This window comes from Pyxicephalus adspersus, chromosome 8 (assembly GCF_032062135.1).
Source record: "Pyxicephalus adspersus chromosome 8, UCB_Pads_2.0, whole genome shotgun sequence".
Classification (NCBI taxonomy): Eukaryota; Metazoa; Chordata; class Amphibia; order Anura; family Pyxicephalidae; genus Pyxicephalus; species Pyxicephalus adspersus.
The window spans coordinates 33800783-33825267 of record NC_092865.1 but is presented as its reverse complement, the minus strand read 5'-3'; the positions used below and the strand labels follow the sequence as shown (position 1 = coordinate 33825267).

Below are 24485 nucleotides of genomic sequence, written 5' to 3'. Positions count from 1 at the left end.
TGTTGACCAAAGCAGAAAACACAACTTTAAGAAATTGTGTTTGTGAATTGTGAATAAATTCCACAAGCAAAGCCTAAATCTGACATATTGTCCATCTCCCATCAGAATCCGTGTGGACTATTGGTTTCAATCCATTTTTCTGAGATGTGTCAGAGTAAGCAGAAAGCCTGGGCTGAACAACTATAGGTACAGGCTGCGAAGAGCTGCTATGGGAAACCTGGGGTGAATACTCTATTAAGAATCAGTTTTGAACTGCCTTGGATAGTCTCAGAACCTAAAGGACACAGGGACAACACAGACTAGAAATATATTGAGCTCAGGATATTCACACATTGCTGCAGTCTACCATATTATCCATTTTTTCAAACAAATTTCCTTTAGTGAGGTAAAATGTCAAGTGACCAGGTCAACTGTCAAGGGCAAGTGCAGAATAAAAGGTTTGCACAGCAAGTTGGTGACAGCTTGGAAGATTTTATCTCAGAATTTTACTCTAACAATCTATTAAGAGGAACAAAAATGTAAGGCTTGTGGCTTGTTTAGACAGGGAACTGAGCTTCCTGAACCAGGGGGAGAAATACTGTCCAAACACACTAAATACCACTAATAAAAAGTAATATAAACTACTAAAATATACTTGTTGGCTGCAACTTACTGAAAAAAACCATGGAAACTCTTTCTTATAGTGCAAACCCCAAAAGAGATAGGACCACTGAGAAAAAACAATCAAGGAAGAATGTGTTCTTCAAACACATCTATGCTCACTGATGTTAAGTGAAATAACGATAAATATAAATCAGAAATACCACCTAAATGAAAAATAGACACAGACAACTAATTTTCTTTTTTCTTTGTTCATGAAAGGCCATGATTTAAGAATAATCTGCATAAATGGGCTAGAGATACCAAATTAGCAAATTAGTGGTATTACAAGAATCACACTTTCTTCTTCCCCATTCAGTTTCAAACAATTCAAATAACATGCTGCAATCAACAAAGCATTGAGGAATTCAATTGTGTCCTATTTCTCATACAGTTATTTAACACCTGGAAAAATTTGCCTCTGTGTTTAAATGTCACCATGGTCACATCCAATATATAGCATATATAGAATTACAAGGATTTGAAAACACAGTAGGAATCAATATTTTATTATTTTGACACATATCTACATAACTTTTCTATGTGAAGAGATTTTTCTAGGTGGGACAATTTACCTATATATTACTGGGCTTTAAAAGTGGGTATTTTACACCTTTTTGTTTTTTGTATATTTATTTGTAGTATTCCAGTAGGTAGGATACCTCAAGCTACGTAAAGGTAGTATTCATAATATTTAAAATAAAAGTAGAGTATTTAAAGGAGTAAACTTTGTAAAATCGGTCACTAGTAATGGTGCTTTGGTGGTGCTGAGTAAATTTACAAGAACAATACTTTTATATGATTTGATAGAGAGAGGAACGTAATTAAAAGACTAATGGACCATTTTGCAGGTCGTTCTGGGTAGTATTGCTGATCAGATTATGAATCTGAGACCAAATAGGTCTGATCCTTGGTGTTTGAGCAGTCCCTTGGAAATAGGCAGTTCCCACACACAGAAAAAAAAACCGCTTAAGGGGGTCCATAGTTTTCTGATGTGTTAAATTTGGCAATAAGTTTTGCGTATACCTTTCAATTATCCAGAAGGAACTTCCCATATGTCCTAAAGCGAACAGAATCCTGGATGCCTACTATTCCACTAGAAGGTGTTTCTAAGTTGTCAGAAACAATAAAATCTGAGTATTCCTTGTGATCTTTGGAGAGCAATGAGAAGGAATAACTTCATGTTCAAAGTGCCTAGAGTGGTCAGCAATGGCTTGTTTTAAAAGCTTTGATTGCTTTATGAATATGTAAATACTTTGATGCCTATAGTCTGGGTAAAAGTGTACTTTTACTAAAATTTATGTTTAAAACAATGCATTTCATTCAGTGAAAGAACATTTAGCACAAACCCTAAACATATGAAAATTACACTTGTAAAAACATGTGCCACCATCCTAGAAATTTTTGTATTTCTGTTTTTACTAATAATCTATATTTTGTCTATAACACTGATTTCAAGTTTGAGTATGTGCCCTATAAATTCATTCTTGGAGTTCTGAGAAAAGTAGTTTTTACTGGTAAATTGCTAGGTTTGAGCCATAATTTTTTTGCAACTGTATCCCATGTTATGTTATCCACTGTTATTTCTGCTAATAGTAAAATCTTTTTCTAAACTTGTGAGTATGACTGCTTTAACTATAACATATTGCCTATTACTAATCTTCCGTGGAAAAGAGCTCATGTCTGGGGGTTGAAGTGTTCCAAGCTGCAAATGTTACATAAGGCTATATATTATGTTACATAGGTTTGTAGCTTGGAAATGGTGACCCTAACATCCCTCTACCAGGTGTTAGCATGATTTCTAACTCTTAAGTCTGTCTTCTCAAGAAAAGATTTCATGTGAGCCAGAGCCTCAAAGGACCCTTATGTGGTCCCATGTAAACATGCCAAAACAAAAGGAAAACAGATCAAAATGACTGCAAAAGTGCAAAATAAAAGAAAGAAAGTTTCCATAATTGGAGCGGAGTCTTGTTGTCAAGCTGTTCAGCTGCTATTTCAAGAAATGCTGTTTATTTATTCAGGGACAACCGCATTAAAGACGGAATTCTGCTGGGTTGAAAACACACAGATTTAGTTTTTCCTTTTAAACAATTTATCTTTCAAAAATAAAACATTTATCAAGTTTTCTGATGCAAAAGGCTACAGGTTTCATAAATAGTTTCTGACTCATGAGTTCCAGGCTATGGATGCTACAAGTTTCAAACAACGAGGTGCACTCAATTAAATACTGGGTTATTTCAGAGAAAATAAAACTGACATCATTATGATATCAACTTACATCAATATGAGCTAAACTTTTTAGCTATGTTAATAGAATGTGGATAAACATGGGAATCATCAATTTATTACTGATGTGACTGTGGATCTGAGGACAGGCCACAAGAGCCCAGATTTTGATCAGCAAGATGATCAGTTTTGATAGTCTCTAGTGCTTATACGCTTATGCTGCTGTCCCTATAGATCTTTTTTGTTGTTACATTGGACAGCCCAGGAATGTTTTCCAATTTGTGACCGCAGCAGTGATTTCTAGTAGTATGGTACCAATCAATAATAGAGAAAGGGATGGATGGTAGCAAGGTCTGAATAAGAACAATCTAAAGCAATGTTTAATGTGGTGGTCATTTGGAAGAATGACCCATACATTGCTGGCTATTGGGAAGAATACCACCCCTACAGATAGCCAAAAAGATAATTGGCATCAGTTAAATTGACCTGAAAGTCACAAAATACTCATTGCCCCTGGCTCTGGAGGAACCCAAAGTTTCCACAGAATCCACATTGAGAAACACTGATCTAAAGTGCTAAGTTTGTTCTACACTTTAATATACATTTGTAAGTTTTCTTCCTACACACATTATTATAGAGCTTAGGAGCAAGCTTATTTGAAATCTATCTAATATATGTGGCTTTAGGTTTCTGCACCATTTTTTGGATATTTGTTCAGTTAACACTCTGGGTCAATTCATAAACAAAAATGATTATCTTGACATGACAAGATATTAAAACTAATCAGATTTTCTCATCACAACCTACATTATATTATTACACATAATTGTCTTTGATGTGATCTCTTTGAATTAAAGCCAGACAATTTGCAGCCTTTGCAATCTCAGAATGGGATTGAGAACAGACAATAGAGGGGCATTGGACTTGTTATTAACAAAGTTTCCTCTATGCCCGTGCCACCCTGTCTGAAGATTGCAGGAAATACTCTGAACAAAAGCTTTAAAGTAGAAAATGTCTTTCATTTCACCAACACCACCCAAGGGAAATAAGAGCAGGAAGGCATGATTGTTGCTTCTGCTGTAGCTAAAGGATGTGGAAAGTATTTTGTGACACAACCTTTACTTACATAGCAGCACAATTCCTATATAACAGTTGGGGTCAGTGAAGGGCACTAGGTTGTTACAGTTTGTAAATATAATAATGAGTTACTGCATATATCTGTATAATAATATCTGTAATAATATCTATAAAAAATATCTGTATAATAATCTATATAAACTGTGAATAAACTGTAATATCTGATTTGCATAATCGCGTAATTGCGTAAAAACATGATTCAAAATTCCAGTCATTTTCCTTTTCTTTAGAGTTTTGCATAAAGTGGAGAAGTGATCTCCATCAGATTTTTTTTGCTGTATGTATCACATTTGGAAGTCACCAAGATTCTCTAAAATGGAAAGTTCAAAATGAGTAACGAAAACTTAGAAAAGGTTCGAACAATTTACTGCCTACCCAAATAAATATTAAAAGAACTAAAAAATTGGTCTGGGGTTTGGTTTTATTGTCTGATAATAAAAAAATGATATTGTATTTTTAGTGAGCAAATATTTTGGTTAAATATTAATAAAATAATCAGCATTTTCCAAAGCCACTGCAGCTCACTCCTATATAACCACTACATATCCACTAAAGTCACACCTGTATAACCCTTGTGGACCAGAGCAATTTGTTCTATATAGCTCTATTTAACTGTTGATAGCTTTGTCATATAAAGTATATAAAGCTAAAAAGTAATACTTTACTTATTTTTTGGGGCAAACCAGTTTATTTAAGGCAATATTGCATTGCACAAACTGTATTTCCATATATATTTATGTAATTTGATTTGCTATTGGTCAGTGTTTCTGCACATTTCTAACATGGGGAACTCATTGAAAATAAAAAAATCATGTGAAAAATAATATAAAACTAAATCAGCATAAACATAAGAGCTAACGGATGAAAAGGAGGATTAGGTAAAGTAGGGATAATTAGGGTTACAAAGTCTTAATAATGGGTTACATAGGAATACATTTTATTAGAAAAGTTTGTTTAATACTGTAAGAATTGGCAGTGATCAATCAAGAGACACTTTGATTGGTCTTTAAAGCACATGCTTGCATTCAGTAATCAGGGGTGGATTGTGCACATTCTATAGTCTAATATTTACATTACTGAGCATTAAATGAAGTGTTAGACAAAGAGAAAATATTGCAGTAAAACATTACTTAGTAAACTTGTTGGTTTGACTTTCACATTTTTTCATGCTTGTTCTTCCATATCTTTTTCTATTACATTTGATTACATTACATATCAAAAGAAAACTATGAACAAATCATTCACCTCATTTAACAATTACATTTAGAATATTGTATATACATACAGCCCAGATATATTTCAAAGACGAAAGTTAAGGACAAAAATAAGTGTTGCATGAACAATCTATTTTTGCAGATCAAGGGATAAATGAAATGGAAAATAAAAGGAGACCAGTGATTTGCAAGTTTAACAAGGAAGTTTGAGCATTAGGCTGGTAATATAATTGTGTGCCAAGTTAGAAGAAGTGAGAGGAGACCCCACACATAACATTCTTAGCTCTATGAAGAAAGGAGGTCTGTACTGATCACAAACATTTCATCTGATGTTGCAACATGATCTTGATGTGGTGAAAACTCATGTATGGCATTGTTTTATGGAGTGCAGACATCCCGTCTGTGTTCTTTCTCTTTAGCTCCTAGTGACAGTATTTAGTCACTAATAATATGTGGGAAGTGTGTTCAGAAACTTTTCTCCATGCTAATAACCTTGGAAAATTGAAGCCATATGGGATAAGTATTTGACTTTCTACATTTATTACCATAAAATAGCAAGACATATGAAAAAAATAAAAATAAAAATATTAATAAAAAAAAATAAAAGAAAATATATATATATATATATATATATATATATATATATATATATTTATATTGGGCTTTGCTGTCTAACCAAGTACATGGTGTGCATCCAAGATATTCTGATGCTATGGTATTTACTTTATATGAACTAATGTTTTTCAACCAATAAGTACAGACAAATAAGCATACAAATAGCACTACAAAGAAGGATTTCCAAGACTCAGTCATCGGACCTGTATTCTTCTCTGTTTAAAATTCCTTCCTTGGCAAACTCATATCCTGTTTTAGCCTACTGTAAAATTTGTGTGCAGACCTAAAATTACTTGTTTACCCCTGTCTTGTCTACCACTGCCAGGACAAAGTTTCATGCTGCCTGTCATCCATCCTATAATTGCTTAAATCTCTTTGTTTATTCTGCAAAAATATAACTCCATATATATGTTCCACTATATCTTGCCTTGACTACTGAAAAGTTCTCCTATCTGGTATTCTTCTAACTAGGCTTTTCCCTATCACAATGTATCATACCTATCCTTTCCTCTACTCCGTATCTACTGCTCCATATACCAAATCTCTACGCTAGCCTCCATTTCAATAATAATAAAGCTACTATGTTTTGACTGTATCTGCCTCTGCAGTCTCACATTTCTGACCTGATACATAAATATACTTATATCTGCCCTCCCCACTCCTCCAATGACCTTGTATTGCCTTTTTCATTCATACCCTCTTCTCACCAATGGCTCCAAGATTTATTAAGGGCTGACCCCACCCTCTAACATTTCCTTATATTAGATTTAATCGAAACCTTACCAGACTTAAGTAAGGGCAAACAAATCTAGTCAAATTTCTTTCCTATATAACACTAATCGGCAACAATTTTATTTATCCTGTTGTTTAGTACAGCGGTCGCCAACAGGGGGTCCACAAGAAAATTTAGGGGTTCCGCGGCTCTGGCCGGTGCTTTTCAGAGCGGAGTCAGGAGAAGGAGCCCGCTAGGGGGATGCACCTGCCAGAGCCATGGCCCATGTCCCCTAAGCAGTTTCTAGGCTCAGGGCAGCGAGCGGGCTGTGTCCCTGAACATAATCTGCCCACTCTCCCATTGCAGGCTCAGATCTGTGATGGGAGAGTGAGCAGGGCTATATCACTATGGGGGAGGCTTCTCCCCCTTTGAGTGGCACCCGGCCCCCCACGCATGCGCGGTCAGTAGCCGGTGTTTTTAGCGGCCTGGGGAACCGAAAAGGTTGGTGACCACTGGTTTAGTATGATTTCCCATCTCTTAGACTGTAAACTTGTTGGGCAGGGCCTGTATCATAGACTGTATTGGATATGAATGCAGGTTTATCATCTACAGTTCCTACTTATTGGACAGCATTGTGTACATTAAAATGTTGGAACAAATAAATGGTCTTAAAAATAAGTACGCTTGCACTTTGATTCCTTTAAAGTAACATTAGAATACACAATGTGAGTCATCCTAAAAACATTTTAAAAATCTGCGGATACAGGTATAAAATAACGCTGTACAATAGGGGCAAGGGTTCTCTGAGGTCAATAGATTGCCGTCCCTGAACATATGTCTAATACATTTTCAACTAGCTGCATAAGCTATTGTGGAAATGCACATTTCTTCTGAGACAGCTGGAAAAAGATATCACTAGGTCAATGGTTTGCTTTCCCATTAAATTACTATTTACTGGGTTTTTTAGCCGTTGCATTTCAAGATTGTTTGCACACTGATGGAAGCTGCAGTGTCGCCCATTTAAATGTTTACTCTTCTGCTGAATCTTTCAGCAAAAATACATTAGGCCAGCTGCAGGCTGATGAAATGCTGGTTTTGGCAAAGAACCTCATGTAGCCAATTGGCAGGAACAAAGACAACCACATTATAGCAAAGTGTCTTTTTAGCCCTTGGTAATTGCAGCTAATGGCCATTTGTAGCCAAACGAGGAGGTGATGATGAACTATTAATGTTGTAAACTGTGAACTGGTATGTAACTTGTTTAATGAAGCCTATCGTTTAGAAGCCACTTATCTTAGCCAGTGAGAATCTGTGGGTGAACTGCTACTTTTCTTCAAACAGGTTTTAAGGGGTCAAACATGTGGATCCTCCTAATAAACATTTTCCACAGAGGTGAAATTGATGTGTTATCTTAAAAAGGAAAATACATACAGCAAAAATACATTGGCAGTTGTTCTTACTCTTTCCTATTTCACAACAATAAAAAATTGGGGGAGGGCACACAAAACAGTAAACTATGAGAGGTCTATACAAGGCAGATAGTATAGGGTGAAAAAGCTGCAAAAAGTATAACACCAATACTGAAAGGGCCAGCAATCATTTAGGAAATGGTCGGTATTTTCCTATTAAATAAACTAAGTTTACCCAGTTTTCCAGAATCCCCTTCAAGATATGAGGAAACTGAAAATACCTGTTTGTCTACTGCTGATTTACCACCTAATTTTTTCTCTGGTTCCTTTAAAGGGTTAATGTTCATGTATATTAGGTATTTGCTTCTGAACTGTGTTGTTTCACCACACAAGTCACCAAAATGCAAAAGCAGCACAAAACAACTCTGAAGCAAATAAGAGCATTTTAAGAGCAACAGAAAGTATCCAGCACTTGTTTTGCTCGTAAGTCTGTTACCCATGTATTGAAAAAGATACCATGGGTATGTTGCTTGGTATAGCAACCACTGTTCAGCCAACTTTCCAAGTCTGTAACAAGTTCAGCTGTCAGGATTGATAATTACAAAGGATTATTGGAATTTAATTCTAGCCTTACTCAAATGCAGGTTGGAAGAAGCACTGGAAATCATTTAATGGCCAAGAAATGATTTCAGAAATTTCAACAAGGTTTAATATGCATAAGTAGAACAGGAATTGTGTACGTTCAAAAGGCAGCTGTTAGTATGTCAGGTAGACAATCATTCTTTCCATGGTAAGCCTGGACAATATTTTGGATTTGTATTGAATCTCCATGTAGTTTCACTGGTCTCTGTTATTCAGACACTCCTATACACACACTGTCAATTAAAATAAAAAATAACGTGGGTGTCCTTGAGACAGAAGCCATCAACACAGCATACACGCCAGAATCTTGCTCACCTAAAGCTAACTCTAAATTACTATAAATATGTGACATCATTAAAAAGTAAACTTGGTCTATGTTCCATACAGAACATAATAAAATGATTTATTTTCTACAGGATTGTGAATTATGTTTTAGTAGTTTATCCTCCCACCTTCTATGATCAAGTCATTTATGCAATAGCATACATAAATAATTTCAGTTGTTTGTCGCAACATATACCTGACTTGTTTATAGCGGCCTGCCAAGAACTTCATAGCAAAAGGTGCCGAGATTTCATTGCCCCTGGATTCCACATTTCTCCACAATGCCTACAGCTCTGGAGATAATTTTTACCTTTCAATACTTGTTTAGAAGACTCTGGGCTCAGGTTCACATAAAGAAATATGTCCATATGTTTGCCATGGCCCATTCAATGAGTTTAACTTCTGAATGATGAAGTTCAGTTCAATTATTACAAAATAATAAATTACTAATTATCCTTTAATATATCCTTAATGTCTCTTGTTCTAATAAATGTTCCCACAATGACTATTTCACTTCCTGTGACTGTTCTTTATTCCTTATAAATGTTCCAAATGCTAATATAATTTGTCTTGCTCACATTCCCCTGTCAAAGAGTTGTCCAAATTTTATCCTCAAAAGACTTTTAGATGCCAAGTTTCAATGTACCCCTTATTTTCCTTTGTGATCTGTACAGCAGTTAATTGATGGATCGTGTGTTATCTGAAAATTGTGAAGTCATAACTCTGTCTAGATTATGACCTCTGAATTAAACAGGACAATTCAGAGGTCTACCAAAAAAAACTAAATGTGAAACATAATTTATAATAAAGAATAATGATTTAAAATCTTGTCTAATACTTCCAGTTGAACACAAATTTTAGCAATGTGTCACTCACACACATGTTTAATATGAATCTGGCATAACATGGTCTTTACCGAATGCTTCCAACCCAATTCGATTTTTTGACAAGTTGCTGTCTATGATGAGTAAAGGGAAACCGTAAAGGTCTATCTCCTATTTGTACCATTTTTCCTGAACTTAGCCAAGCCAAGGCCATCTGTCAGCACTCTGTCTACTACCTCCATCACTGATTTAACATTCATGGGGTGCTTTCGCGACCTATGTTTGTATGTTTTTGTTATACTAATTTTCAAGGTTAGCTGCACCCTACCCTGACACAAAACCCTAACCTAATCTTGAAATTACAAACTAACCTTACTCTTAATCTTAATTAATTCTTTAAAAAGACCAAAATAACTTAAACATATCAATATCACTTAACCTCTTTCTAATCCCTCACCCTTGAATATATCTAAAGCCTCGAGAGACAGGGGTTTATATTAGGTAGGAGTAGAAGATGAATTGGCTTATTTGGAGCATTAAAAGACAATGGGTTCTGATGAAATTCATCGCACAGTTCTAAGGAACTTCAATCTATAGTTTTTGGACCATTATATGATCTTTCTAGTCAATCATTCCAACAGAAGTTTCCATTAATGACAGACAGAAAAGACTGTGCCTATCCACAAAAAGTTGGATAACAATAAACTACCAACACAATGGGCCTGATAAATTAATGCTCCTCAAGACTGGGGAGGACTCAATTTCATCAGTGATGGTGGGTGATCCAGCAAACCTGGAAAAGATTGAATATGTAACCTCCCCAGCCTTGGACAGCTTTATTAAATCAGGCCAATTTTGGTAGTACTGTTGGCCAGAACTAGAAAGGTAAACAGTTTTTGGGGTACCTATTTCAGTTGATTGTATATTGAGCAAACATTGTGGCTTGGCAGTAGGGAAAGCAGATGGATTTCTGGGTTAGTTGGACCTCATTTAGTATAGCTAGTTCTGGAGAACTCAGAAAAATAGGGAGTGCATTTTGTTGATGAGGTATTTAGGGTAGTTTAGTTTAACTCTCAATTTGGCTCATCCCTTACACACTTTCAGACTGCCATATACAAGATACCTTTAATAATACTGTTTTATGGAGAGGACAGCTTACATTGATCAACAGAGTGCTCCACAAGAACATACACACCATAAAAATATTAGTGTCCCACCCTATTCATACACATGATTTTTTCCTTCCTGTTATATTGACAATCCAGATCTAAGGATGAAAATACCTCAAATGTGACTCAAATGTCACAATTCCTATAACACGTTAATCTGACATTTAAAAAATATAATCTTTCAATTTTATTCTTTTCCATATGATTTTTATTTTAATGCCTCCTACACTAAAATAGAAATAGAACTAATACAAGTAAATATAGAAACCTTTATCCAAAGGAAAATTATAAAATAATAATTCTTGTTTTTTGTTACAGCTATTTATAAAAACATCCAGATTACAATGCCAATGCCTGTGTGATTGCCCCCTTAAATTACAAGGATATAAATCACCATGACTAGAAAACAATTAAGGGATCTGTTTTCCAATCATTTTATTCCTAATATAGCCCATCTGCTAGCCATCATTTAACGAAAGACCCGTATAACAGAAACATTGACATAACAATATCAAAAATATATTAGGGCAGAATGGGGTCATAGACAAGTAAGAAGCATTATCTATTTAAATGATATTGATCTGGCAATAGGTACAGAGAAACAGAAAAATACATATACATGGTCTGTACTAGCATGGGCTACCCTATCAGACATCAATTGCATACTGAGTAATCCTCTCTTGTGAAATGGCAAGTTGGTGGATGGCTTTGATCATGATCCCCTATTTTACTAAATGTGCCTAAACATTGTAGTTAAGTCCCCTAGGGATGCACTTGGCCCCAGGCTCCTCTCTAGGTTCCTCTATATGGAAGATCATGCACTGCCCAATGTCCTACTAAACAAAATCCAGGGCCAGTTCCATCATACAATATACAGCCATGTATGAAAACATCTGTTCTAAGAACTGCCTAGTACTGCCTACTACCTGTAACTATAGATAGAATGTCAATAAATAGGCCTAATAATTGTTCTATATAATTGGATGCCCTACCAAGCCAGTTTATTTGACAGGTTATTGCCCTTATCTATGAATTAGGACCTTTGTAAAGAATATACATAATATTATATAATATTATTAATATTATTATTAATAATATTAATAATAATAATAATAATAATAAAATAATAATTGTTTTTAGGTAGGGCACAGTTTGGGCTGAGATTCCTTAATCTATGGGAGCATATTTCAATCCAATGGATAGTAAATTTTGCCAATAACCTTTACACAATTTTAATTCAGCTATTTATATTTTAGTAATCAGATTGCTGAAAAACGTTTCATTATTACACATACACTTCTTCCAAGCTGTTGAATATACTTAGAAATATTTCTGTACAAGACCTGCCAGTGCATGTTCCCTGCCTTTTTAAGGAAGGCATTTTACCAAGAAGATCAAAAAGAAGTCTAATAGCATGAAATGGGACACAATACTAGCAACTGAACACAGTGCACATAAGGGGAGGGTTACCGCCTAATGCTAAATTTGTCACACATGTGTAATAGTTGTAGACGCAACATGTCTACAAAACATCAAAGATTTAGCCCACGGATCAGAATACCAATGCCAGTAGTTTATAATATTTGGTGTCATCCGTTTGCCCTATACGCTATATAAGCAAATAAATGATCAGTAAAGGAAATATAATGCTCTGTGTGTATCTGTTCAGTTTTTAAATATTATAGTATTGTGAATAAATACTAGAAAATAAAGAAAAGTGACACATATTTTGACTTCCACATTAGAGAAATATGTTCTTGTTTTCATTTTATATTCTGTTTTTAGGACAGAACAGTCACAAGTGAGATACATGACGGTCTCAGATCTTTGTAGGGTTGTTTTTCATAGCGTCATAGACGATCATTAGTGTCACTCAGAACACTGAAAATCATTTTTTAAAGCAGTGAATTTGGCATTCACTGTGCGTGAATTAATAACAGTAATTGTAAACCCATGCATCAGCAAGATACACCCTACACTAAATGTTTGATGGGTAAGATTGGGGACTTGGGGCCCACCAGTGAAGTAGCAGGAAGTAGGGTCCACCATAACACAAAGCTGACTGGATACAGTGGTATTGTTTAGGGAGGCAGCAGGGGCCCACCAGAGGTCACATATTTTGAAAGTAATAAACCTCATTAAATTAAGTAGAGTTGTAGGCTTGCTGGGCTTCAATTATCATTGTGTCTGAGCAGGGAGGGCTCTGCAGGGGACTTTCCAAAGCCAATCACGTTTTTAATGTTTAAGACAATCTGACATAAGTGGGGGAACACTACTATAAATACCCTAGAACCAGCACTGTGTTAGAGAACTGTAACGGTTTATGCTTTCCATACCAGCTATTCAGATTACACCTTTTGTGTGCAAATGGAAAACAAAGCATGGATCTGATTGGCTGATCTGAGCAACACAGTCTGAGAATATTCCCCTAATCATGCTAATGGGTGTTGTGTCAACATTTTCCTATCATCTAATTTTAGCCACAATGCTTTATTATTAATTTTAGTTTATTTTAGACATACTTAAAAAGTATAACGAACATCTAATGTTACAATAAAAATACATGACGAGCCATTCTGGAGATCTGTGATCCTAATCAGAGGACGGTCCCATGGGTCACACAAAATTAATTGGTCCAGCGTGCTATTATGTTTCCAGGGTTTAAGGGTACGTCATCAAATATATTATTCACAAGGTTTTGTGAGCTCTCTTTTTCCATACTTTGTCAGCTTCTCAGCCCTTTGATTTATCAGATTATGGTTTACAAACTAAAATAAGATGTTAGTTTCTGTTCTAACATGACAAAATCATAGTTTAGGCACACATGAATGCAATTCTTGCATTTGACTTGATATATATGCATTTCAGTCTAAAATACAACAAAGCAGAGAAAGAAGGAGGAGGAAGCAGCACAGGAGAGAGTCATGTGTCCTGCAAAGAAAAAAGTATGTTTATAGAAAGGCTCTGATTTAATAAAGTTAATCAGTGAAGCTGGGTAATCCAGCAAACCTGGAATGGATTTCCTAAAAGCCAGTAGCTTTTTGTTAGCAAATGTTTTCAATTTTGGACCAGTTGCATTACAGGTTTGCTGGATCACCCAGGTTCACTCCTGAAAGTGTATCCTCACCAGCCTTGGATAGCTTTAATAAATCAGGGCCGGAGTGAGAGAAGTGACTCGGAGATGAGCTTATATGCTTCTTCTCCATTCACTTTCAGGTCATAGTGGGTGTGAACCTATAAGTGAACCTGTAAGTGAAATGGAACAGGCTTTGCTGTGTAGCAGAATTCTCAAGATTGGGTGGACAGGTATAAATCTGTTGACAGGTAATACAGCTAGCACATACTGTATGTTGGGGGACATTGGTTGGTTGTGGCTTGTCATGTATTTTTATTGTAACATTAGATGTTCGTAATACAGCTAGCACATACTGTATGTTGTTCCCCTATATTCGTGCAGTTCTGATTTACCAAATTCAAAAGCACATATCCAGAATAGAACTCAGAGCTTCTATAACTGATAGTGACACAAGTAAATACTTTCAGTCTTCCTGTGAAGATCTGCTGCTTATGGTATATGTATTATTGTGTCTTACAAGACTAACCGTTCCCTATGCATTTAGTTTATTAGCTTAGAAAACTTTTGCTTTAGCCTAGAATTATGAAGAAGCCACATTTCTGTCTGCCCATTTCTTCCAAACTGAACACTGAATAAAAGATGAACTTTCACACATATAAACTTGATTTTGAAAAACTGTTCTCACTAAACCCCGATCTATAAAAGTCAGAAAGAGGTGCAATGATTCTAATGGAAAGTTACGCTTCATTGCTTTTGGCTCTCTTTTGTTACAGAGCAAGGACACTAAGTTATTAAATAGTGACAAATCCCCACATTAATAAAAAACATTTCTCAGCTCATCGTCTGTATTGAAGTTGGCACATTCAATCTGTACTGCACATCTCTGAAATATGGACAGCAAATGTAATATCATTTTAAACTAAACTGTAAGATGGTATCTGAGTAAAAACTGAGTGACTGCGGGCAATTTTTTAAATACACTTATACAGCTGCAGTTACAGCGTGGGGCTAGGACCCCATTGTACATAGATTGACACACATTACCTGGAAGTTCTTTCTGCATAAAGGGTGCTAGTAAAAAAATGACACAATTATGTGTAATATAGTCTGTTCCTTCACAGCCAGATGATTTGTTAAAAAGATAAAAAATCGCATTGACTGGAATAAAGCTCCCTTTTAACTCCCAAACGTTTTTAATGCTCTGCTTATGAAAGTAATGATAAGATACCCGGGTGCCTGAATGTTGCCTGTGAAGCCTACTACATCTAAAGCTACCTACACTCACTAGATAATTGTCACCCAAGATTAACAGTCTCGGAGTCTCGGGTAAAGTTGTGTACAGTGGTCCTCCAACGTTGTTTAGCGACCCTTTGGGTAAGTCATTCACTGAATTACCAGGATATCAGCTGTACTTTCCTATGTATCTTTGCTGTGCCCCATTGCCACTTACAGAGCAACAAAGGCATGACAAACAATAGCCAGACACTTTAGTGATTTCAGGACTGGACTGGAGAGGGACCAGTACAGGCAGACTGGCACACCAAGTCATGGGCACCTCTCCAATTGTCAAAGGCTGAAGAAGACAACTTATTTCCACAAAAAGAAGAATTTTGCTTTACCAGATGACAGTGAGGCTCATTTATTAAAGAAGTTTTTCCTGTCCACCTAGCAAAATGATGATGATGATGCTTTTCTGAATTTTTTTATATTTCTTTCATTTATTTGGATATTCTTTGCAAAGCAAACCAGCATTCCCAAAAGATTAAATGAGATATAGGACCTTATTTATTAAAGCTCTCCAAGGCTGGGGAGAATACACTTTCATCAGTGGAGCTGGGTGATCCAGCAAACCTGTAATGCATCTGGTTCAAAATTGAAAACATTTGCTAACAAATAGCAAATGACTTTTAGGAAATCCATTCCAGTATTTGCTGGATCACTGATGAAAGGAGAAGTTTATTAAATCAGGCCCATTAGGTGCAGAATGATAATTCACTTTGCTAAGTAAATGGCCTAAACTCCTAAATCAACATCATTGTTTCTTTAAGTTACACTAGATACACAGTATGCAGGTAGAACAGGCAATTAATATAATGTTATACTTTTTAAGGCTCTATTAAAAAAACAGGGAATCTTACATTCTCTCAAACATTCCCTGGTGCGAAGCAAATACTGCCACTGAAACACATGGACCTGAAAGATTCCCACAAGGGAATGTTTGAGGGTATGTCTGATTCTGTTTTATAAATAGAACCCTCCCTGTCTATATGAAAAAAATCTATATGCAAGCCTTTGGGTCTTCTTGCTTCTCTAGGAATACAGAATAGAAAGACATTGCAAACAGATATAAAGTAAAGCAGTAGATTTTCAAGGATCTCTAAATTTATATGTATTGTTGATAACTAACTTGTATATGTTTGTACTCTGAAATGTCAGATTTTTATCTATATGCCTGAAGAACAAATTGGGAGGGAATGTTTCTATAAACAGTGAATGTGTTATTTATCAATGCTTTACAATGAAGCTTCCAGGTGCATTTGTTTTACATTGCAGATAGAGATTAACCATCTGTGAATGTCTGGTGAAAGTCACATTACCTTTTTTTACTAAATGTTAGAAAAGCTTGCATATAAATATTTTGATTTCTCACTTAAAGTGATTTCTCACAACAATACAGCAGAATTGAAGGAAGTGAATACTGAAGGACACAGGCATCATAGGCTGACCTCCTACTAAAAATTCTAGCTGCCTGTTTTTTTCTGGAATCAATACCTGACTGACCCGGAACATAGAATGTAGATCCAGAATGTCAGAATAAAGTCTTTTCTACTGCTGTATTCCTGTTCAAGGATTAAAAGCGTATTAAAGCTATTAGATCAGATGACATCGGAATACATTTCATAGTGTCACAGTACAGGTTTCCTTTGAATTTGTGATACGTATTTCATTATTCTCTTTGATATATGACTGTGACATCTTTTTTTTGTTTGTGCCATTTCCATAGAAATGTCAGTGTTCTACGACTGATGATCGCTGAAGGTTTCAATTGTTTCTTTATGACATATAGCCAAGTGAATGAATGTCAGTGTCAACAAAACACCAAATACTAATTCAAAAGAATGAAACAAATGGAAGTAATATTTGGCATCAATAAGCACATTGTCTTGCTGATGTTTCACCTTACAAACATGAAATAAAAGCTTTTTTTACAGCGTGAATTTTGCACAACTCATAATCATTGCACAATCTCTTAAAGACATAATCTGCAAACAATTATGAAGCTTCAGGTTCAACATCGTGCCATAAATACATGATTTATCCTAAGGTGAAGAGAAACACGTGATGCCAAATGTAAACAGATGAATAAAATAATCCATAGACATATAGCTGCTACTACTGGTTTTTGGAAAGCATATGGAAAACCGTCACGTGTATACAGTTTTCTAATATATGTGATTTAGTCCATGCCATGTGTGCTTTGACTGCATCCTTTGAAAGGAGACAACAAAGTAAAATGTCTTGTATACATTTTAATTTACAATAATATACCTTTTAAAGACATCAGAAGCTTAATTATGTACATTTTGCACCCATTTGCAGTCTGTCTATGATGCATTTTGCAGAACTCTATTGGATGCAGCCATATGCTCTAACAGCACAGATAGCAATTCAGATACAAAACAAAAAATCATTTCATTTTACTGGTGAGCACTCCAAACATTGGAAGTACCTTTGGAAACAACTTTCAAAGGTGAATGAAAAAAGTTTAACACCCCTAGTAGTGTGCACATCCCAGAAACCGATTGGATCATTGGAGCACTGATTTTCTATATTTTCATACAAATTACACAATTATAAGTGACTTTTTGAAACCAAACACCAAAATGAAAACCAAAATAAGTCTCAACATCTTAATTTAATCACTTTTCAAGAAAAAAGAGACCTTATTACAGCTGTTTCTGACATTAGAAAGTGAACTAAAACCCTTAGTATAGACGTAACACATTTATATGGGTAAATATAACATGAGAGTGGAAATGGTGGAAGTTTACCCAGATCAACTGACCATAAGCACAAAAAACAGCATTTGATTCTGGATCTGACACAGATTGGTACAGAGCATAATGTGTTCTGTTCCAATAGCCCCTAACAACTGCCGGTTAACGGGGGCACTACCTGCTGTGTATGATATCAGTGTACCTGGAGCCAATTCCAAATAACGTGCAGTGTCCCCAGTGGCTGGTGGTTGTTACGGGCAGTACCGTTTTTTCCAATCACCAGCTAACTGGAATTCTCACAGCTACACAGCTATTTACCTTAGCAATGGGCTCCCATAATAGTCTGATCGTGGGTTTGCTGAATATGTTTGTCTTTGAACAAGCTTGGTGAACACTCTTTGTAGTTCAAATGCAAACCGATTTAACCGGTGGCCAATAGAATCCAGGTATGTTCTAACAACACTAATGTTGGGGTATGTCCTTGACACTCATTAGAACTGAAAAAGCTTATTGGAAAGGCAGCCTTCAACATTACAGTACAAATCCAGTTTAAATTTGACTATAGTTTCATGACTTAAGCTACGTACACACTTCCAAAGGTTCTCGCCCGATAACCGTCTCAGGGACGATATTGCACGAGAATCTGAAGTGTGTACAGCGCGCGTCGTTCATCGTCCGAACGACCGTCCTGGTGGATCTACGGACAACGAATGATCGTAATGCAAGTGAAGGGGGAGAGCGGGCACCGGGGTGCTGCTCTGTCGCTTTCCCCCTCCCCTCGGCATAGAGCAGCCACCCTTTTTGTTGTGTAAAGAGAACAGATTAGATTATGTGTTTGCATTGATTATGTTCTTTTCTGTTCTGATGACGGTATCCACTTGCCAACAGGCACTCAAGCAACAACCTGATGGAGGTCCAATTCCTCCTCACTCTGTCCAACACAAAAAAGTATTGGCTTGAGTAACACCTATGTCTTTTGGACACTAATGCGATTTGCTGGGACCTCTTTCTCTGCAGTTCTTTCCCAGCAGTGGGCTGTCTGGGTTGGTGCAAAGAGAGGCACTAACATAATAGCACCACTTTCCACATTGGGCTTTAATCTATATTGTACATAAAATCACTTTAGTTCTTTATTAAAGACATAGTAACCCATGCAGCAAATTTTCTTCATGAAAAAGTGAGGATTCTGTGCCAGTATCAAATGAATTACCCATTAGGCTGAATATGCCTTTACGCAATGTGTTGCTCAATTCATTTCATGAGAATAATATCAACTGAAAAAAAAGTAGGTTATGTTTTATAAACAATATGCAGTAATCACCCAAATGAAATGACTGCAATTAAATCTTGTATTACAGAATCATGCAAAATACAATTGGATGAAAAATCTCATCAGGGCAAGGAAATCTTGAGTTACAAAACATTATGAAAAAAAATGAGATCAACAGCTCAATTATAATAAAAATAATAGAGCAATCAGACATGGAACTGCTACCTAGAACGAGCAAGTGTCATTCTTCCAATGTAACCTAGAAAATAAAATGATGGTTATCATAGACAGCAGGCGTATTCCCTTCTTTACTGTCTTTAACGTAAATAATTTATTTATTTTTTAAATATTAATTAATGTTATTCTAATATACTGTAAGAGTACAGTTAAGTTGTATAACTGAGTACTAACAATATGACTGCCAAGCAAACATCTAATGGAGATTTGTACTTTTGTGAGGTCAGGAGTGGAGTTTGTACAATAAATCTACATAAAGATGCTGGAATATTGTGGCCCAGTACAAATGATCGGGACTGTCTCCGGCCAAAAACTGGTAAGATCCAAGTGAATCAATGAATGACTAAGTTAGAATGACCATGGTACATTCATATGGAGAGAGGTACACAGGGGTGTCACTCGCTTGTCCTCCCCCTACCCTCTCTATAGAACAGAATGTGTGTCATGCCTGTTCGTTCTCCTGTCACTGGAAACAATCACTAAAGATTGTTTCCAGTTATAGGAATATGATATTTGTACAGGGCATAAAGATCATTTGGGGTATTACAATATACCATACACTGTTCTATGTTACCATGCAATGCAACAGGTGCAAGAAGCACTCCAAATTGCACATATGGGTGATAATTTGGTAAATTGCTTAAAACTTTAATCACTTTAAATACCCAATGATGTGCAAAGGCCAAAACATCAACAAAATCATTGTGTGCATGTGATTACATAAATAAAGTGAAAGCAGCTACATCTGATGTATAGGTGAAATAAAAAAAAAATACAAACTGACATTTGTAGAGACATTTATTAACTATACCTCATTTATTTTTATCTCATTTTATGTTTTAGCATGCATAAATGCCTGGTCAGTTGAGGATGTCTGGTATAAGAAAAAATCTACTGAACAATTTTCTCTTTTTTTTTGTTTATATGGAAATGGCATACTCACTACACATGTTCTGTGCTCAGTATTACAACAATCACTGTGATACCCAACTCTAGGTGGCTGATGATAGATACCCTTGCAACCAAGATCTTTTTTTAGCTAACATTATCATTTTATATATAACAAGTGGTATAACATAGAAAATTAAAAGCAGCATGCAGTAGCAGCAGCCCATCTTTCACTGACTTTAGTAATCTAAAATCTGTTTTGTCTTTACAGACTTTGTGTCTCATCACTGCCTTATTAGGGCTAATTGCATCATGTGTGATAAATTTGCTGGAAAAAAAATCTACTTTTCATCTAATAACCATGTCATGATTTAGTATAGTGAGCAGTTCTCCAAGGCAGAATTGTGAGCATCAAGCTTTATTCCACTTTCTTATTAGGAACGTGTTTCTGGAGATCATTTTGAAATATTGGCACTATGAGGTCCTCATCTGACACTAAAACATTTCCGAGATAATTTACAAATGTTTATAAGGACGTGATTCATTTTTATTTCTCACTTCAGTTGGCAAACTTGTACTGTCTATTGTGGCAAACTTGGTACTTGTTTCAGACAGCTCGGAGAACAACTTTTATCATGGAATTCTTTATCATTTGCTATGATAAACCTTTAAAAGGCAGACTTCACAAAAGGAGATGGGTTTAGTTGAAGGGGGATTTTGGCACATTTATGAACTGTCATACATGTGTTATAAACTGAATGCACATTCCAGACATGGTAACCCCTGACTCTTGGCTGCCTCACTGGAAGACATGTATGAAGTTTTCTATAACACTTCTTTCATGTCTGAGTGCGTGCACGGACTAAAAGTGAAGATTGTACAAGTCAACACTTTTATGTATTTGCCCCTAGAACATTTTTTGGATAAGGCCAATTGCCACGTGCAATACAAAGTAACTGTAGGGAATATCCACCAACATTAGCCATATTCGTAAATTTAAGAAGCTAAAACTCCAAAGAAGCTCCATAAGTATCATTACATTGTAAATTTTAATAGTTATTGATTACCATGGAATCAACATGGCAGCAGTAGATCAAATGGTTAAGCAGCAGTAATAACATGATGACAAATAGTCATGTCCACAAAATCCCTTGGTGGTCCACACCATAAAAACCGCAGTAAGTAGACTGGTAAGTAATAGTTTATCTTTCCAGGCTGTTCTTGTTGTAAAATTGATTTTCATATGTTTAAAAATTAGCTCGGTAGCTATAAAAAGGAAATATCATTTCACGTTTGTAACCAAATTAAGTGTTTGATCTGCGGACAGTTAAAGTTGCAGTAACCCGATACCAATTAGACTACATGATGACAAATTAATATTATTATTATTATTATTATTAATAAACAGGATTTATATAGCGCAAACATATTACGCAGCGCTGTACAATAAATATTTTCTTGAACAATACATCTTTATGTATTGTTCAAGAAAATATTTATCTATGCAGAAGTATTTATATTTGACTTCATTCATTTTAAGAAAGATCTTTAAAATGCAAAAAAAAAAAATTATTTTTTTGATTGAGAAGATGATCAATTCAGAGTACAGTTCTACATGTCTGTATAAAAGTGATTTTTTCCATACAATGTTATATAGTTTAAAACATAAGCATAACATTCTTTTACTTTGAGTTTATGTGTGTCATTATTTTACATCTAAACACAACGTTGAGTGCTTTGAAATGATCTCATACATAAAAGTTGCATGCCCCATCTCCATTTTACTACATGTGTGTAAAGAATGACTAATAGCAGATATTTATGTTTAATGGTACATGTCCCAATTTGTTGTAGGATATATAATTGAATGATTTTTCTGTGCTTTTATTAGCATCTGTGTATTGGTCATGGGATTTGGTAACATTAAGACCAGAACGGTCCTTCTGTGATAACATAAAACTTGACGTCATTATACATCAAAGAATATAATCTAATTTAAACATGAAAACTTGCCAATAACGAAGCTTATTTCCAGGGATGCCTTACTTATGTAGATAATATAAACTAAGTTTTAAATACTAGGAATGATTTACTAAAGGAATAGACGATTCTTATTTTTCCAAGGGAATACTATAAGTAATGTGTACTATTATTATTTAATCATGTTCAATGGAATCAAAAAACATTTTTTGTTAGATCATGATTGGTTGATTGAAATGAACAATTGAACTTGATCCTTATCCATATAAACTTGCAGCGAACCTTGGCTAAGTGAACATACTCTGCACCTTTAGTAAATCAACTAATGTCTTAGAGAGTTTAAAGTACTATAGCCTGTTATGACATATTTGCTAGACAAGAATATTAGATAATTAACCATCCCATACATTGCTCAGTTCAATGTAGGATAATGCTTGAATCTGAAGGTCATAAGAGCTTGCCTATGATTAGGGCAATAATTGTTAATTGCAAGCAAATTGCTAGTGGACAGACAATCATACTGTCAGGATTTAGAACAGGAAGATGCCATTATCAGCAAAACATCTGTCCTTTCATTCTTATCCTTATTTGACTTTTTACTAGAAAGTTTTATTACTAAAAACACATTACACAATGGCAACAGAAATTACACAGAAATAATTATTTCAACACTGATTCATTCTGTTTTAGGGCACTGATTGGACTTCACAAATTGCATTAGGTGTACCAGTGTAAGACAATCACAGTATTCTGAGGACATGTATTGTAAAGACATATAAATACAATTCTAGTATATGTGACGGACCTTATGATTTATACAATTCAAGGATTGTAAGTGTTATTTTAAGGGTTTGGAAAAATGGATGCACATTCAGTGTCAATGCCCTGATGGTCACCATTGCGGGAGGGCTTGTCAAGTTGTGAAATGAATGGGATTTGTAGCATCCATGGCAAGAGATACTGAAGACTACATTAATTTTCAAGCATTGTATCACAAAGCAAAGGCACATGTCTTTTGGGGGATTTTACATGAAGTGTCAGGAAGAGCCCAGATCATGCCAAGCTCTCCCTTCCGATTGATTTAAATTAAAAAAAAAAAACAGATATAAAACTATTTCTTTGTAACAATTATAGAACATAGGGTTACAGAAACACTTATTACTTATTAAACACTTATTATTAACAGAAATATTATGCCAAATATAAATTACATTGTATTAAAACAGCACTGGAGCTTTTGTCATAGCTGCCATCATTTAAAAGACCAATTGGGAACGCTATTGGGTATAACTTAGCTGCCAAGAGACAGGTTGATGGGTAAAGTGTAACTTTGTTTCAATGCACTTAAATATTCCACAACTAGAGATAATATGAATAGTAAGAATTAAATTTAGCATTTTGAAAAATATTTTTTTTGTTTTATAAGAGTTCAAAATGGAAAAAATAATTCTAAATTATTAAAAATCCTAACACCCTCTCTGTGAATCCTATACAGATGCTAAGTGTGTCTAATAGATAAATCCTATAGAAATAATGATTGAATAAATTCAAGTAAAAAGGAACCATTGTAGCTGATCCTTACACACTGTGCACAGACCCAGCAGTATTAGTTGTACTTGAAAGAGCCTCACCTCTCCAGGCAGGTGTGGGGCAGTGCTGCTAATCCTTTACACATTGTGGCTTCTGGTGTGTGTTGCTGCTGCTTGACAAGTGACTGCTATATTCTTTTTCTTTCTTCTTGGCAGAAGGCTTTGTCTTTATGAGGACAGTTGTCTCTGGTTTTCTGAGATAGCCCTGTGCCTGTCTCTGGCTGTCTGCTAATGTCTATATCTTTGACAGAAGCACTCTCTCTGCTTTTCTCACTCTGGCAGTCTCTCTTAGTAGCTGAAGTATATAGAGGTTTAACCCTGGAAGTGAGCCAGCCCCTCATCCAATGACATCCTCCTTAACAGCACAAGCTGGAAAGCTGGAAGTTCTGTGCTTTCCCCAAAGCTAGATAGGATGCAGACCCTGGATGTTAACTCATTGTGGGGGCTTCCCTTGATTATAGGTTTTCATATGTCATCAAACGTCTAACCGACCCTAACCACTATCAGTGAACACATAATCTGCAGGATTTTCACAT

The 24485-nt window shown here is 35.5% G+C and overlaps 1 protein-coding gene across 1 annotated transcript in view; it reads right to left on the bottom strand.

The window, feature by feature from the left end:
* The window catches only part of RGS5 (regulator of G protein signaling 5), a 68733-nt gene extending 44496 nt beyond the window's left edge, over nt 1-24237 (bottom strand). Inside the window, exon 1 of the mRNA XM_072419980.1 lies at nt 23992-24237. Coding sequence (XP_072276081.1) covers nt 23992-24035 — 44 coding nt within the window. The 5' untranslated portion in view covers nt 24036-24237. The remainder of the gene's footprint in view (nt 1-23991) is intronic.
* Nucleotides 24238-24485: the final 248 nt, after the last annotated feature.